This window comes from Sinocyclocheilus grahami, unplaced genomic scaffold, assembly GCF_001515645.1.
Source record: "Sinocyclocheilus grahami isolate Dianchi unplaced genomic scaffold, SAMN03320097.WGS_v1.1 scaffold338.1, whole genome shotgun sequence".
NCBI lineage: Eukaryota > Metazoa > Chordata > Actinopteri > Cypriniformes > Cyprinidae > Sinocyclocheilus > Sinocyclocheilus grahami.
The window spans coordinates 439,406-453,836 of NW_015505517.1; the positions used below are offsets into that span (position 1 = coordinate 439,406).

At 36.8% G+C, this 14,431-nt stretch overlaps 1 protein-coding gene and 1 long non-coding RNA gene across 2 annotated transcripts in view; both read right to left on the reverse strand.

Moving 5' to 3' along the window:
* Nucleotides 1–4,900: 4,900 nt before the first annotated feature.
* LOC107602951 (uncharacterized) lies at nt 4,901–6,884 on the reverse strand. The gene is made up of 3 exons (XR_001611085.1): nt 6,787–6,884; nt 6,460–6,586; nt 4,901–5,012 (listed from the first exon to the last, which is right to left on the reverse strand). It is a non-coding gene; the product is annotated as an uncharacterized lncRNA (long non-coding RNA).
* A 5,675-nt stretch (nt 6,885–12,559) lies between these two features.
* LOC107602919 (uncharacterized protein KIAA1522 homolog) overlaps nt 12,560–14,431 on the reverse strand; it is a 24,375-nt gene continuing 22,503 nt past the window's right edge. Inside the window, exon 7 of the mRNA XM_016295541.1 lies at nt 12,560–14,427. Within this exon, the coding sequence (XP_016151027.1) occupies nt 13,235–14,427 (1,193 nt within the window). The 3' untranslated portion in view covers nt 12,560–13,234. The remainder of the gene's footprint in view (nt 14,428–14,431) is intronic.

Genomic DNA, 14,431 nt, shown 5'->3' on the forward strand with positions numbered 1-14,431 from the left:
AGAAGCAGTTTTTAGAGTCTATGGCAAGAAGCAGTTTTTATAGTCTATGGCAAGAAGCAGTTTTTATAGTCTATGGCAAGAAGCAGTTTTTATAGTCTATGGCAAGAAGCAGTTTTTATAGTCTATGGCAAGAAGCAGTTTTTATAGTCTATGGCAAGAAGCAGTTTTTATAGTCTATGGCAAGAAGCAGTTTTTATAGTCTATGGCAAGAAGCAGTTTTTATAGTCTATGGCAAGAAGCAGTTTTTATAGTCTATGGCAAGAAGCAGTTTTTATAGTCTATGGCAAGAAGCAGTTTTTATAGTCTATGGCAAGAAGCAGTTTTTAGAGTCTATGGCCAGAAGCAGTTTTTATAGTCTATGGCAAGAAGCAGTTTTTATAGTCTATGGCAAGAAGCAGTTTTTATAGTCTATGGCCAGAACGCTCTCGGTGCGCCTAGTATCGTACGTCACGAGAACATTACGTCATAAGTCACATGGCACGATTGTTTACATAACATAGAAACGCTTCTGTGACTAAACGTTGTCCAGAGGTACGTATTTCCTAATGAAAAATTGTGCTATATGGTGGCCCAGTAGTGCATAACAAAACGACATTTAAAAAGGAAACCTAAATTATCAACACAACGGAAAGTTAAAACTGAGCTCATCATGAGGAAGGAGCACATATGTCAGACAACTGTGCAGCAAGAGACAAGTTTGTAAGTGCACCTGATCAGACAATGAGACATTACGAAAGTATTAGCCTATACTTAGACAACAATTAAGGAGTAAAAATGCAAAAACTGAAACAGCAAGCAAAAAGATTACTCACAGGGAGCAACGGAGGAAGATCAATCACATGAGAACCTGTCTGCCAGTGGGTAGAAGAAATAGCCTACAACTTGGACAATAATCACAAAGACAAAATATATTGCTGAAATATTATTAAATGATCAAAATAAGTAAACAATACGTAGGAGAAATAATATGCAAGAGCAAATATATTACTTTTAAATTTTTTCCAGGATCGTAGCTATTATGTGCTTTAAAACTAAAAAAGTCAATTTTTTTCAAATCTATTAATTTCAAAGCTTGGTTGTCTGACATTCTAAAGAATTGAAATATAATCTCAAATAAATGTAAACAGATCCTTATCCAGAAATCATAGACTGTTGAAGAATCAAGGATTCTAGTTGCAACCTTTGTGTTGCTTCAAGAGAAAAAACATACATTTGTGTTGTTTTACTTTCTTTGTTTCATTCATTCATTCAATTGTTTGTTCATTCACAGTAATTTACAATAATCATTTAACAATTTATATACTCATTGATTCATTCATTGATTTGTCATTTATTTTATTTTTCCATTGTTTTTTTTTTTACTTTTATTATTTTGTGGTTTCAGGGGCTATTTGTCTTCATTAGCAAGAGAAGATTTTATTGAACAGAATGTCAACACATTCAATACAATTACAACAACAACAAATACAAAAAAATGCAAATGCTTGGGGGAGATATAAACAATATTATAGGAATACATGAAAGAGTGAACAAGCTTGCAAAACTCGAATAGCTTTTTGTTTCTTTGAGGGCAATATGGACTCAATATAATGCTTCACTTAATTTTTAAATACTATAAAACATGGATTTTTCCCCTGAAAATGTATAATTATGAATATGAAATTTAGCGATTAAAATAAAACATTAAAAAAAGTGTGGGTCTGTTTATCTTTAGAGTTTTCAATAATGCCTAAAAGAACATCTTTCCACTGTAAAGTAATATTTTCATCAACATCATTAGTCAACAACTAAAATCAAGTACATTCCGGCAAAAAAAAAAAAAGACACATAAGGGCAGTGCCAAAATAAATTAACAAATGTCTCTGGCTTCCGCTTATAAAAGCTACATCTTACATCTGTATCTTTTAAAAATTTAGTTTAATAAAGTTTAGCAGGGTATACTCTGTGAAGGAGTTTAAAAGATATCTCTTTGACCTTATTTGTTAAGAGATAGTGATTGAACAGAAGCCAGAATTTTTTTTCCAACCAACATCACTCACAAATTGATTCCAGTATGCAATTACATTTGGTTTCGAAGCAACATCCTTCTGGAAAGGGGCTCTTATTGATCTGTAATAATTATTACAATGATAGGAAAAACATATATAGGGGAGTGATTGGGTGAGAGTTGTTGGAATTGCTGATAATTTAATTTTTTTAAGTTTAATCGGAATTAAATAATTGGTCTACCAAAACAATGTTATTTCGAAACCAGTTAAAAAAAATAGACTTTTGTTTATATAAAATGTCCTTATTATTCCAAATAAAGTAATGGTGTGGTAAAAAAAAAATTGTGTTTGTAAATCAAATTCCATGCTAGAAAAGCTTGATGATGAAGTGCCGAAAGTTTCACAGGTATTTTGTTCAAAATTCAAAATCAAAATTGCAAACAAAGAAAAAATTAAGCATCAAAACATATGCAACTAAACTGCACCTGCACATAAACAATGCATGCGTGTGATGCTGCTGACGTAGAACATGCATGCGCTGCGTCTTGTTTACATGCAGAGGAAAACACGCGCAAGCGTCATGATACTCTCTCCATAATGGCGGAACACCGTCACTTGGAGGAGAAGAATTGTTGAATTAAGTGGTTATTTATTTATTTTTTGGTGCACAAAAAGTATTCTCATAACTTCAAAAAACTATGGTTGAACCCCTGATGTCACATGGACTATTTTGTCAACGTTCTTGGTACCTTTCTGGGCCTTGAATGTGGCAGGAACTATGGAGGGTCAGAAAGCTCTCGCTTTCATCAAAAATATCTTACAGTTTTTTCTCGAATATGTTCAGGTATGAGTTTTGATATCGTATGAAGTATTGTGTACCATCACAGTATAGCAGTTTATGCTGCCATTTGTGCCCTCTTGAACTGTGCTTCAGGGCAGTGATTTACTCTACTGTGTTTCATGTGTTTTGCAGAGAATCTTTGAGATTGAAGGCCGGCCTGTTCCCCATGAAATTATCTTTGTGGATGAGGCTGGTTTCAACCTGACCAAAAGAAGGAGAAGGGGGAGGAACATAATTGGCCATCGGGCTATTGAAAATGTCCCTGGTCAGCGCGGAGGGAATGTCACTATCAGCTAACGAGGGGTACTCCACCGTCATACCATTCCAGGACCCTATAACACTATGCTCCTCCTTGCTTTCCTTGATGGTCTAAGAGAGCATACGTTCCAGCTGGACCTCAGGGAACCAGCACAGCCAGAGCAGCATCGTTACATTGTTGTTTGGGATAATGTCAGCTTCCATCGCGCTGCTCTGGTTCGTGACTGGTTTACCAATCAGTGTTGGTTTTCTAACATCTTTCTGCCTGCAACATCTCTCCCTTTCTAAACCCGATAGAGGAGTTTTTTTCGGCATGGCGGTGGAAAGTGTATGACCGAGAACTTTTTTTTTTTTACAGTTGTGCTGTGTAGTACGTGAATGAATAAAAATGTGCCAATGTATACATTGGTTGTGTCTTTTGTGTTCATGTGAAAACGTTTTTGAGGGGGAGAACCACAAGCAACATAACTTACCAGTTTTGGATATATTGTTTTGAATTCATTGCACCAGTGTGTAATAGTATGTTGTAGTGTGTGTGTTTTTGAAAGCTTGTGTGTGATGTCTGAGGGAAAAGTTTGGTTTTTCAGCAAGAGTGAATGGTTTTGAGTGTAGAGCTTCATTTTGACCTGAAAATAGGATGTTTGGGGAATTGGGTGAGACGTTATGGATTTGTGTTTACTGTTTTGAGAATACGAGGCATAGTTTCAAGAAATGTGTTTAAGCAATCGAGAAAAACTGTAATTTGTGTTCCGAAGATGAACGAAGGTTTTTTGGGGTTTGGAAGACATGAGGGTGAGTAATTTATGACAGAATTCTCATTTTTGTGTAAACTATCCCTTTAATTTATTATTTTATTTTTTATGTATTAGTAAATCAGGACTTCACATTTATAGATAGATCATTTTATTTGTCCTCAGAGAGGGAATTCATTTTTCACAGAAGGTGCGTATACAATACAAGGACAACTACCCATTATGTACAAACTTGTCACAATACATTCACGAACAAAAAAAATGCAAGAGTATAAGATGATGGCTATTTTCCTGTGTGTTTAAAGCATGTATTGCTGTAGGAACAAAACTCTTACTAAAGTTAGTCCTCCTACACATACACTCTGATAACTTAGGAATACCAATAATCCTACTAGCCAAATGAGGTATCTTTAAAAGTTTGTTCCTTTAAAATGCATTATCTATTAGCATGAAAATCATTGATGTAATGTGAGCAAAATTTTATTTTAAATTTACTGGCACAATCAACAATTTTCATTCAGTTTTACTTTTGGCTTTAATTGCAACAGTCGTAATAGTTTTAGTAATGCAGGGGCAGTTTTCCTCCCGAACACCCAATTATTTTCGACCCTGGTGCACAGGCAACAAGAGACAAAATACAAAAGCCACGTTTTTTTAAAAGTTTTTTTTTTACAAAATGTAAATATGAATCTAGGTGAAAAATTGTGATGAATACATTACAGTGGGTAGAAAAGAATAATACAAAATAATAATAATAAAATAAACTATACAAATTTTACAGTACACAGTACACACACAAAATGTGATGCCAATACTGTGGTCCAAAACTATGACAAACAACTACTTCCAATACAACTCTGTCACACATATAATGAGCCTCCTTACCTCGATCACACTGCACAGGAATTGTACGAAAAATAATAGATACAATAAATATTCAAATTAAATAGAGGGTTTCTACAGCAAATGTTACTTCAACCAGGCAGTATGTCCTGTATTACAGATGGTAAGCTTGTGTGTCTGATGAAAACAACATTAAACATATAACATTTTAAAGGATGAGGGTGCTTCTCAGATCCCATGAGCTGTCCACAGGGAATGTGCAAGGGAGGATCAGTGCCTCACCGTAAAACCCAGTGACAGTGTTTCTGGGAACAGTAATCTCAAACTCAGCTGGAAAGTGAAGGAGAGAAATATGTCAACATTTAAGTTTCACAATTACTCATTACTTGGTTGATAAGATGATTATTTCAGTAATTATTCTCACTGTCAGTAAGAGTTCTATAATCTATTTGTAAATTTTCCAAATTTAAATATTGTATATGCAGTATGTGCATACTGAAAAATCAAAAGAAATATGCCTAACACTTAGTTAATGAATCAGGTGTCAGTCATGGCCTAATTTACATTTATTCATTCAGCAGATGCTTTTATCCAAAGTCACTTACAATTCGGGAATACATCAAGCGATTCATCTTAAAGAGGCAAATAGAAGCAGGAAGTGCTCGTAATACCAAGTTTTAAGCTTTGTTCAAATAAGTACAAGCTAGATAGGGAAAGATTAAAGAAAAGAGAAAACGTTTTTTTAGGATGAAGTCAAATAGTGATGAAAGAGATGTGTTTTCAGCTGTTACTTGAAACTCGTCAGGGAATCAGCATTCTGGATAGGGGTTGGGAGATCATTCCACCAGCCAGGAACAGTGAACGAAAATGTTTTGGAAAGTGAATTTGAGCCTGCCTGTGATGGTACCACGAGGTGTCACTCACTAGTGGATCTCAGACTTCTGGAGGGAATGTAGATTCATAATAGTGAGTGGAAGTAGGTGGGTGCTGAACCTGTGGCTGTTCTATATGCAAGCATCAGTGTCTTGAACTTGATGTGAGCTGTAACTGGCAGCCAGTGCAGGGAGATAAAGAGAGGTGTGACATGGGATCTTTTGGGCTCGTTGAAGACCAGTCGTGCCGCTGCATTCTGAATAATTTGTAGAGGTTTGACTGTGCATGATGGAAGTCCAGCAAGAAGAGCATTGCAGTAGTCCTGCCTAGAAATGCCAAGGGCCTGGACAAGAAGTTGTGCAGCATGCTCCATACTAATGGTTAGAGAGTCAGATTTTTATCCCAAAGGTCACGGGTTCAAGTCTCCGTACTGGCAAGAATTGTAGGTGGGGGAGTAAATGACCAGCACCGAACCCCTAACTGCTCCCCGGGTGCCGCAGCAACAACAACAAAAAAAAACAGTGTTCATGGTGTGTGTTTGTTCACTACTCACTGCTATGTGTGTGCACATGGATAAATGCAGAGCACAAATTCAGAGTATGGGACACCATACTTGGCCACACCTAACGTCAATTTCACTTTCAAAGCATTTACAGTATTCTTGATGGTAATTTCACACATAGCCTGCTCAGTACATTTGTACATTAGTTGTAATGTATTATCAACAAACACTAATTAATAATGAACAACTGTATATTAATACTAAACATATACATTCTACATTGTTGTTCTTTGTTAATTCACAATACATAACCAAAGTTAAAGACTTTAACCTTATTATTCCAGTGCACTTTTCATACATTCATACAACATTTTGAAATTCCATAATTTCTCAATTACTCACTATAACAGGGTGCTTTAAAAAGAAGTAGAAACAGGCAGAAAACTGTCACTCGACGCTTAAGTGGGTTCATATCACATTCACGGTGGCTGCAAACAGGTAAACACCCTCCGTGGGGTGCTGGAGATGTCTGCACAGATCAACACAAGTGATCCTGTTATGATCACAACAGATGAACTTTGTGACTAAAGTTACTAAGCTTACTGCATATAAACATACAGGTGAAACATAGGCAAATTCGGGCTAAAATATGTGATTGGGCAATCTAGACTTTATGAGAGAATTATAAAAGATTTATACATGGTAATTTTAATAATTGGAAATACTCACTGAAACAGTAGGCTTCAAAAAGGAGAGACAGTCAGAACACTTTCAGGTTCATATGAAGGTCCACGGCCGTTGGTAATAGGTAAATCCTCTGTAAATCCCTGAAATGTTTAAGCACACACATTCTTGAATATGACATGTTCAAAAGGTTGTACTTTAATTTGTAGTAATAAATTCCTATTTTCTTAAAGGAACGCTCCACTATTTTTAAAAATAGGCAAATTTTCCAACTCCCCTAGAGTTAAACAATTGAGTTTTACCGTTTTCGAATCCATTCAGCCAATCTCCGGGTCTGGCGGTAGCACTTTTAGCTGCAGCTTAGCATAGATCATTGAATCTGATTAGATTGAGTCCCATTTTCTAAGCCATATCGGCCTAGAAAATCGCAACTTTTCATTTTCCGTCGGTTAGTACACGATGGAACTACAGAAGAGTCAAGTTTTAAATGGGAAAAATATAGAAACTCTTTGGCCATTTTTGAGCGAGATGCTAACGGTCTAATCAGATTCAATGATCTATGCTAAGCTGCAGCTAAAAGTGCTACCGCCAGACCCGGAGATCGGCTGAATGGATTCGAAAACGGTAAAACTCAATTGTTCAACTCTAGGTGAGTTGGAAAATGAGCCTATTTTCAAAAATAGAGGTGCTGTTTCAAAATGTTTCCTAATATCCTTGTACATAAGCAATGAAAAACCCCTATGCCACCTACATCTCACAAAACTGCACAAACAACTGATATGAATGAATAGTCTCATGTTAGTTTGATTGATCAATCCAGTAATAGCACCGAACCCCCAACTGCTCCCCGGGCGCCGCAGCAATATGGCCGCCCACTGCTCCGGGTGTGCGTTCACTGCTGTGTGTGTGCGCACTTGGATGGGTTAAATGCAGAGCACAAATTCCGAGTATAGGTCACATACGTTACTGGCTACGGTTCACTTCACTTTCACTTTAGAATGTACTAATATGCAGTTTTAAAGTACTAGTAAGTACCTTAAAGGTACTAATATGTACCATTTGGAGGTAAAAAAAGGTTAAAATATCTACCTTGTAGCCTTTGTACCTTGACTTTGAATTTCCACCATTTCTCCTGTTTCACCATTCACTAAACTTTAAACTATTATGAATATAAAACCTTGTCACTGATTTATGCTGCGCTACAAATGCAGAACATAGAATCTGTGCTGTAACAAAAGGGTTTGCTTCTGTTATGGTTGAGAGAAAACATCTAAGATAAAATAAAAAAAAATGTATCAAAAGACTTACAAGCATTTTTTTCAGTTTCAGTGTTAACATATTAGGCTACAGCATTTTGTCTTAAAGGTCCCATGACATGCTGCTTTTTAGATGCTTTTATATAGGCCTAAGTGGTCCCTAGTACTGTATCTGAAGTCTCTTTCCCGAAATTCAGCCTTGGTGCAGAATTTGAGCCACTACGAGCCAGTCCCACAATGAGCTTTCCTTAGGAAAGTGTTTAATAATAATAATTAAAAAAATAATAATAATAATAGAGAATTATCTTATATAATAAGATAATAATTAATAATAATTCGCTAACAATACATTATCAAAGAAGTAAGCTACTAAACGAAAGCGGGATAATGTTGATTAATTATGTTAATTAATATAGTATTAATATTAATTAATGTTTAAGAGCTGTATGTATCTATACACTAACACTAACATTCAACATCTCCTGTATGGAGAAACTAGTCGTATGCATTGCTCAGGTGTGATTTTGGCCCATTCTTCCACACAAACAGTCTTCAAATCATGAAGATTCTGTGGGCCTCTTCTATGAACTCTAATCTTTAGTTCTTTCCATAGATTTTCTATTGGATTCAAGTCAGGTGATTGGCTGGGCCATTCTAGCAGCTTTACTTTCTTTCTCTGAAACCAAATGAAAGTTTCCTTGGCTGTGTTTGGGAACATTGTCTCGCTGGAATGCCCTCATTTCATCTTCATCATACTGGTAGATGGCAGCAGATTTTTATCAAGAATGTCTCAGTGCATTTTTCCATTCATCCTTCCTTCAATTCTATGAATTTTGCCAGTGCTACACCATGATGTTTGGGGGTGGTGTGCAGTGCCATTTGACCTCCAAACATGGTGTATATTATGGCATCCAAAGAGTACAATTTTTGTCTCATCTGACCAGATTACATTCTCCCAGTATTTCACAGCCTTGTCTAAATGTTGTGCTGCAAACTTTAAACAAGCTTCAACATGCTTTTTCTTCAGCATTAGAGACTTGCTGTGAGATTGTGCATTAGAGACTGTGCATACAGGCCACGGCAGTTGAGTGCATTACTTACTTACTGTACTTATTATTTTCTTTGAAACAATTGTACATGCTAATTCCAGGTCTTTCTGAAGCTCTCCACAAGCGATCCTTGGCTTTCCACTTCTGGATTATGGCCCCAACAGTGCTCACTGTAACACTCAGAAGTATAGAAGTCACTCTGTAACCAATGCCATCAGTATGTTTTGCAACAATAACGTTGCCAAGGTCTTGAGAAAGCTCTTTGCTTTTACCCATCATGAAATGTTTCTTGTGTGACACGTTGGTCATGAGACACCTTTGTATAGGCCATCAGTTGGGACTAAACCAACTAATATTAATTTCCACTGACAAGGGGCAGCATTGCTTTCTAATTACTGATAGATTTCAGCTGGTGTCTTGGCTTTCCATGCCTTTTTGCACCTCCCTTTCTTCATGTGTTCAATACTTTTCCCCTGTGTCATTCTACTTTTTTTATTTTTTTACACATAACTTAATTTCTAAACTCATTTGTTTTGCTTTCTTTGTATGTATGGATTACTTGGATTGTTACCGACGTCTGGTGAAAATGTCATGTCAACGGCACCTTTAGAAATATATTTACTGAGAAAAATGGTTGTGTGTTCAATAGCCTACTTTATTTTACCCGCTGTATCTCTCTCTCTTTCTTTTGAATTTTAATTGCTATGTATTGTTTGGCCATCCTTGAACCCATGGCTCTTTTCCTTGGCATAAGCAAAACTCTGTTGTTTTTCATAGCGCTTGTTTCATAACGATTTGTATAGCTGTTTTATGCTGTTATTTTGCTAACTAATCTTAGTGTTGTGGGGTACAAAGAGTAGATGGTTCTAGTAATGGCAATCATAGGATAAACTAATAATGTATACCTTGCAATGTAAATAAAAAATGCCTGCCAAATTTGTAAAAAAAAAACTTTACCCTTTTCTTATGTCCATCAGTACATGAATTAATATCTTATGCCCTGTTTAGCTTCTGAAAAAAAAAACATGACAGGTAAATGGTAAGTTCATATCTAAGTCTTGATTGACTTGATTATTGTTTGACATTCATACTGTTAGCTGAATATATGATGCCTATGGCAACCACATTTAGTCTAGATTAGTCTACCACCATCCTGATATAACAGTTCTTAAGATCCATGTGACTAAAGCAGTCGGTGTTCTTTATTTTGAATTATGCATAATGTTTATATATTGCAGCATCTAATAAAACAACTTTCAAAAAAGAAAAAAACATAGCCAGATCAGAAAAGTCACCATGAAGCCATTTTAGTAACTGTTTTACACTTTTTACTTTCATCACATGATGAAACACGATTAATTTTTTTAAATATTTGTAGAGAAAGAGTTTAGACAGTAAATAAGACATTTCTTCTTAAAAAGAGATTCTTCTTAAAAAGAGGAACAATAATAAAAATGTCAGCATAGTGCATGAGAATTTTCATATATTAAAAACATTTTTTCTTTTCTGTAGATTGTAGCAGACTGTAATGTACATCAACTATGTAAACTAATTACCTTCTCTGTGAAAATACAAAAAAATAAACCAAAAGTAATGATTACACAGAGATTAACACCTTAGACCTCTTGTTTATGTGGTTTCATGTCTTCTTACCACCTTCTTGGCCCTACTTGCGCACACACAATAGTGAGAAACAGCTTTTGTTTCATTCATCGGCTCCATCCTTTGGTTTCATTTATACTTGCTCAGATTCCTTCTCCACATTCCTATATACACTGTATGGATACTTGGGGTGGGGAATGTGTATGATCACTTTTATTGACTTGGGAGTTTTAAAAGTAAAAAATAGGCTTAGTTACACACTGCAAATAGAAAACAGAATAGTCACAAACCCCACCCCAAAATCAGTGGTCCATTCTCCTAACTGTTCTTCCCCTTTTTGTTTGGCTTCTTTGCATTCTTTTTACTTACATTCTTTACCTTCATTTCCTTTCACACTGCTCTCGTATTCAGGCATACATTAATGCCTGTAAAAATCCACCATAGAGATTAATTGGTCCTGCTATGTTACCGTAGTTTTTACAGTGCTACCAACAGGGAGGAGTTCTACAACCTGGAAGGTAGCATGGCTTCGGTCTAAGACAGAGGACACATAAATAAAATAAGAATATTTATAATTTCCAAATACCAGTGACATGCATTCCCACGATGAATGAGAATCAGTTACACTAAACCAGTGTACAAAAAGTGCAATATGCCTATCTGTACATAAAGACTTTTTTGGTATATTTCAAAATTGCTTGAGCAGTTTGGGCCTAGGATCTAAAGCCTGATTTATCTGCGAAATAAAGCAAAAACTTAAGGGTTATTAAATCATTTGTGCACATATTCATTCACTTCTATTCTCAGAGTTCTCTGTACTTCCTGTCCGGCAGTTTGTACAGTTTCTGTTTACACATGCTCAGTCTTGGCTACAGATTCAGCCTCTGCAGAGTTCTGAGCAACGCTCTCAACCTTAGGTTTGGGTTTCTTAGCAATAGGTGGAGGAACTTTGTTAGCCATCTTGTGCGAGTCATTAGACTTGGCTAAATCGGAGACAGATGCTAACTCTGCCACCAGAGTTTTCCTCAGGTCACCCTGAACCTCTAAGGATGACGGTGTCTGCCTGCCAAATTTGTAAAAAAAAACTTTACCCTTTTCTTATGTCCATCAGTACATGAATTAATATCTTATGCCCTGTTTAGCTTCTGAAAAAAAAAAACATGACAGGTAAATGGTAAGTTCATATCTAAGTCTTGATTGACTTGATTATTGTTTGACATTCATACTGTTAGCTGAATATATGATGCCTATGGCAACCACATTTAGTCTAGATTAGTCTACCACCATCCTGATATAACAGTTCTTAAGATCCATGTGACTAAAGCAGTCGGTGTTCTTTATTTTGAATTATGCATAATGTTTATATATTGCAGCATCTAATAAAACAACTTTCAAAAAAGAAAAAAACATAGCCAGATCAGAAAAGTCACCATGAAGCCATTTTAGTAACTGTTTTACACTTTTTACTTTCATCACATGATGAAACACGATTAATTTTTTTAAATATTTGTAGAGAAAGAGTTTAGACAGTAAATAAGACATTTCTTCTTAAAAAGAGATTCTTCTTAAAAAGAGGAACAATAATAAAAATGTCAGCATAGTGCATGAGAATTTTCATATATTAAAAACATTTTTTCTTTTCTGTAGATTGTAGCAGACTGTAATGTACATCAACTATGTAAACTAATTACCTTCTCTGTGAAAATACAAAAAAATAAACCAAAAGTAATGATTACACAGAGATTAACACCTTAGACCTCTTGTTTATGTGGTTTCATGTCTTCTTACCACCTTCTTGGCCCTACTTGCGCACACACAATAGTGAGAAACAGCTTTTGTTTCATTCATCGGCTCCATCCTTCGGTTTCATTTATACTTGCTCAGATTCCTTCTCCACATTCCTATATACACTGTATGGATACTTGGGGTGGGGAATGTGTATGATCACTTTTATTGACTTGGGAGTTTTAAAAGTAAAAAATAGGCTTAGTTACACACTGCAAATAGAAAACAGAATAGTCACAAACCCCACCCCAAAATCAGTGGTCCATTCTCCTAACTGTTCTTCCCCTTTTTGTTTGGCTTCTTTGCATTCTTTTTACTTACATTCTTTACCTTCATTTCCTTTCACACTGCTCTCGTATTCAGGCATACATTAATGCCTGTAAAAATCCACCATAGAGATTAATTGGTCCTGCTATGTTACCGTAGTTTTTACAGTGCTACCAACAGGGAGGAGTTCTACAACCTGGAAGGTAGCATGGCTTCGGTCTAAGACAGAGGACACATAAATAAAATAAGAATATTTATAATTTCCAAATACCAGTGACATGCATTCCCACGATGAATGAGAATCAGTTACACTAAACCAGTGTACAAAAAGTGCAATATGCCTATCTGTACATAAAGACTTTTTTGGTATATTTCAAAATTGCTTGAGCAGTTTGGGCCTAGGATCTAAAGCCTGATTTATCTGCGAAATAAAGCAAAAACTTAAGGGTTATTAAATCATTTGTGCACATATTCATTCACTTCTATTCTCAGAGTTCTCTGTACTTCCTGTCCGGCAGTTTGTACAGTTTCTGTTTACACATGCTCAGTCTTGGCTACAGATTCAGCCTCTGCAGAGTTCTGAGCAACGCTCTCAACCTTAGGTTTGGGTTTCTTAGCAATAGGTGGAGGAACTTTGTTAGCCATCTTGTGCGAGTCATTAGACTTGGCTAAATCGGAGACAGATGCTAACTCTGCCACCAGAGTTTTCCTCAGGTCACCCTGAACCTCTAAGGATGACGGTGTCTCTATTACGACCTTCTTTGGGCTCTTGGAGAAGATGAAGCTGGCTGTAGATGCAGGGGAGTTTGGTACAGCGGTGCCACTAGCCATGGCTGGGGGAGGGGAGCACAGACCAAAGCGCTTGGCTTGGTTGTCTTTTGAAGACATAGTGGCAGCCTTTAGACGAATGGCATCCTGGAGACGCATGGAGGGGTTAGCTGGCGAAGAGATTATGGGAGGTGTGGAAGAGACAATGGGCATTGGTGTTTGGGTTTTTGGCTGCTCACCATCTGGCTTTGAGTGCATTTCAACGGTGCTTAATTGCTTCTCTGAATTATGCGGAGTCTTGTTGGGTTCTTGTGCCTGATGTTGAGTCTTTGGCTCAATGATTGATTTGTCCTTTGGTTCTGTTGTACTTGACAGGGTTTCCGGGTCAGGCACTGTAGGTTGAATTTGTTCCTTGAGGGTTTGGGGTTTGGGTTTGGTTTCAGCACAGGGTTGTTTATTTGCTGGTTCAGCAGGAACTGGATTCTTACTTGGTTCTGTAGGTGGACATGTAGCTGATGAGCTTTTAGGCAATGTTATTTGAGCAATGTTATTTGATTGAGTTTCTGGTTCAGATGATCCTTGCTGAGTATTTGATACAGTGGTTGTGTTTGTGTTGAGAGACGGAGCTTCAGTTTTTGGCTCTGTGTTGGAAAGAGCTTCCACATCAGGGGGCAGTGATGTCAAAATCAAAGATCGTCTGATTGGCTTTGGAGGCACCTCTTGATTGACACCTGATTTTGGTTTGGGTTGTGATGGTTTATCAGGATCTAGAGCAGGACTCTGACTGGACTTAACCGACCTAAGACGAACCATCTGTAGTAGAGACTGGGTGACCACAGGACCGGAGGTTTCCTCTTTGGCCGGAGAGGGACTGCTTGTCCGTTTCTCCATTTCTGTTGTCTTTAGTCTTTCCTCCCTTTTTACATTTCTAGGTAGTGGAGGAGGAGGAGGAACACTGACTTG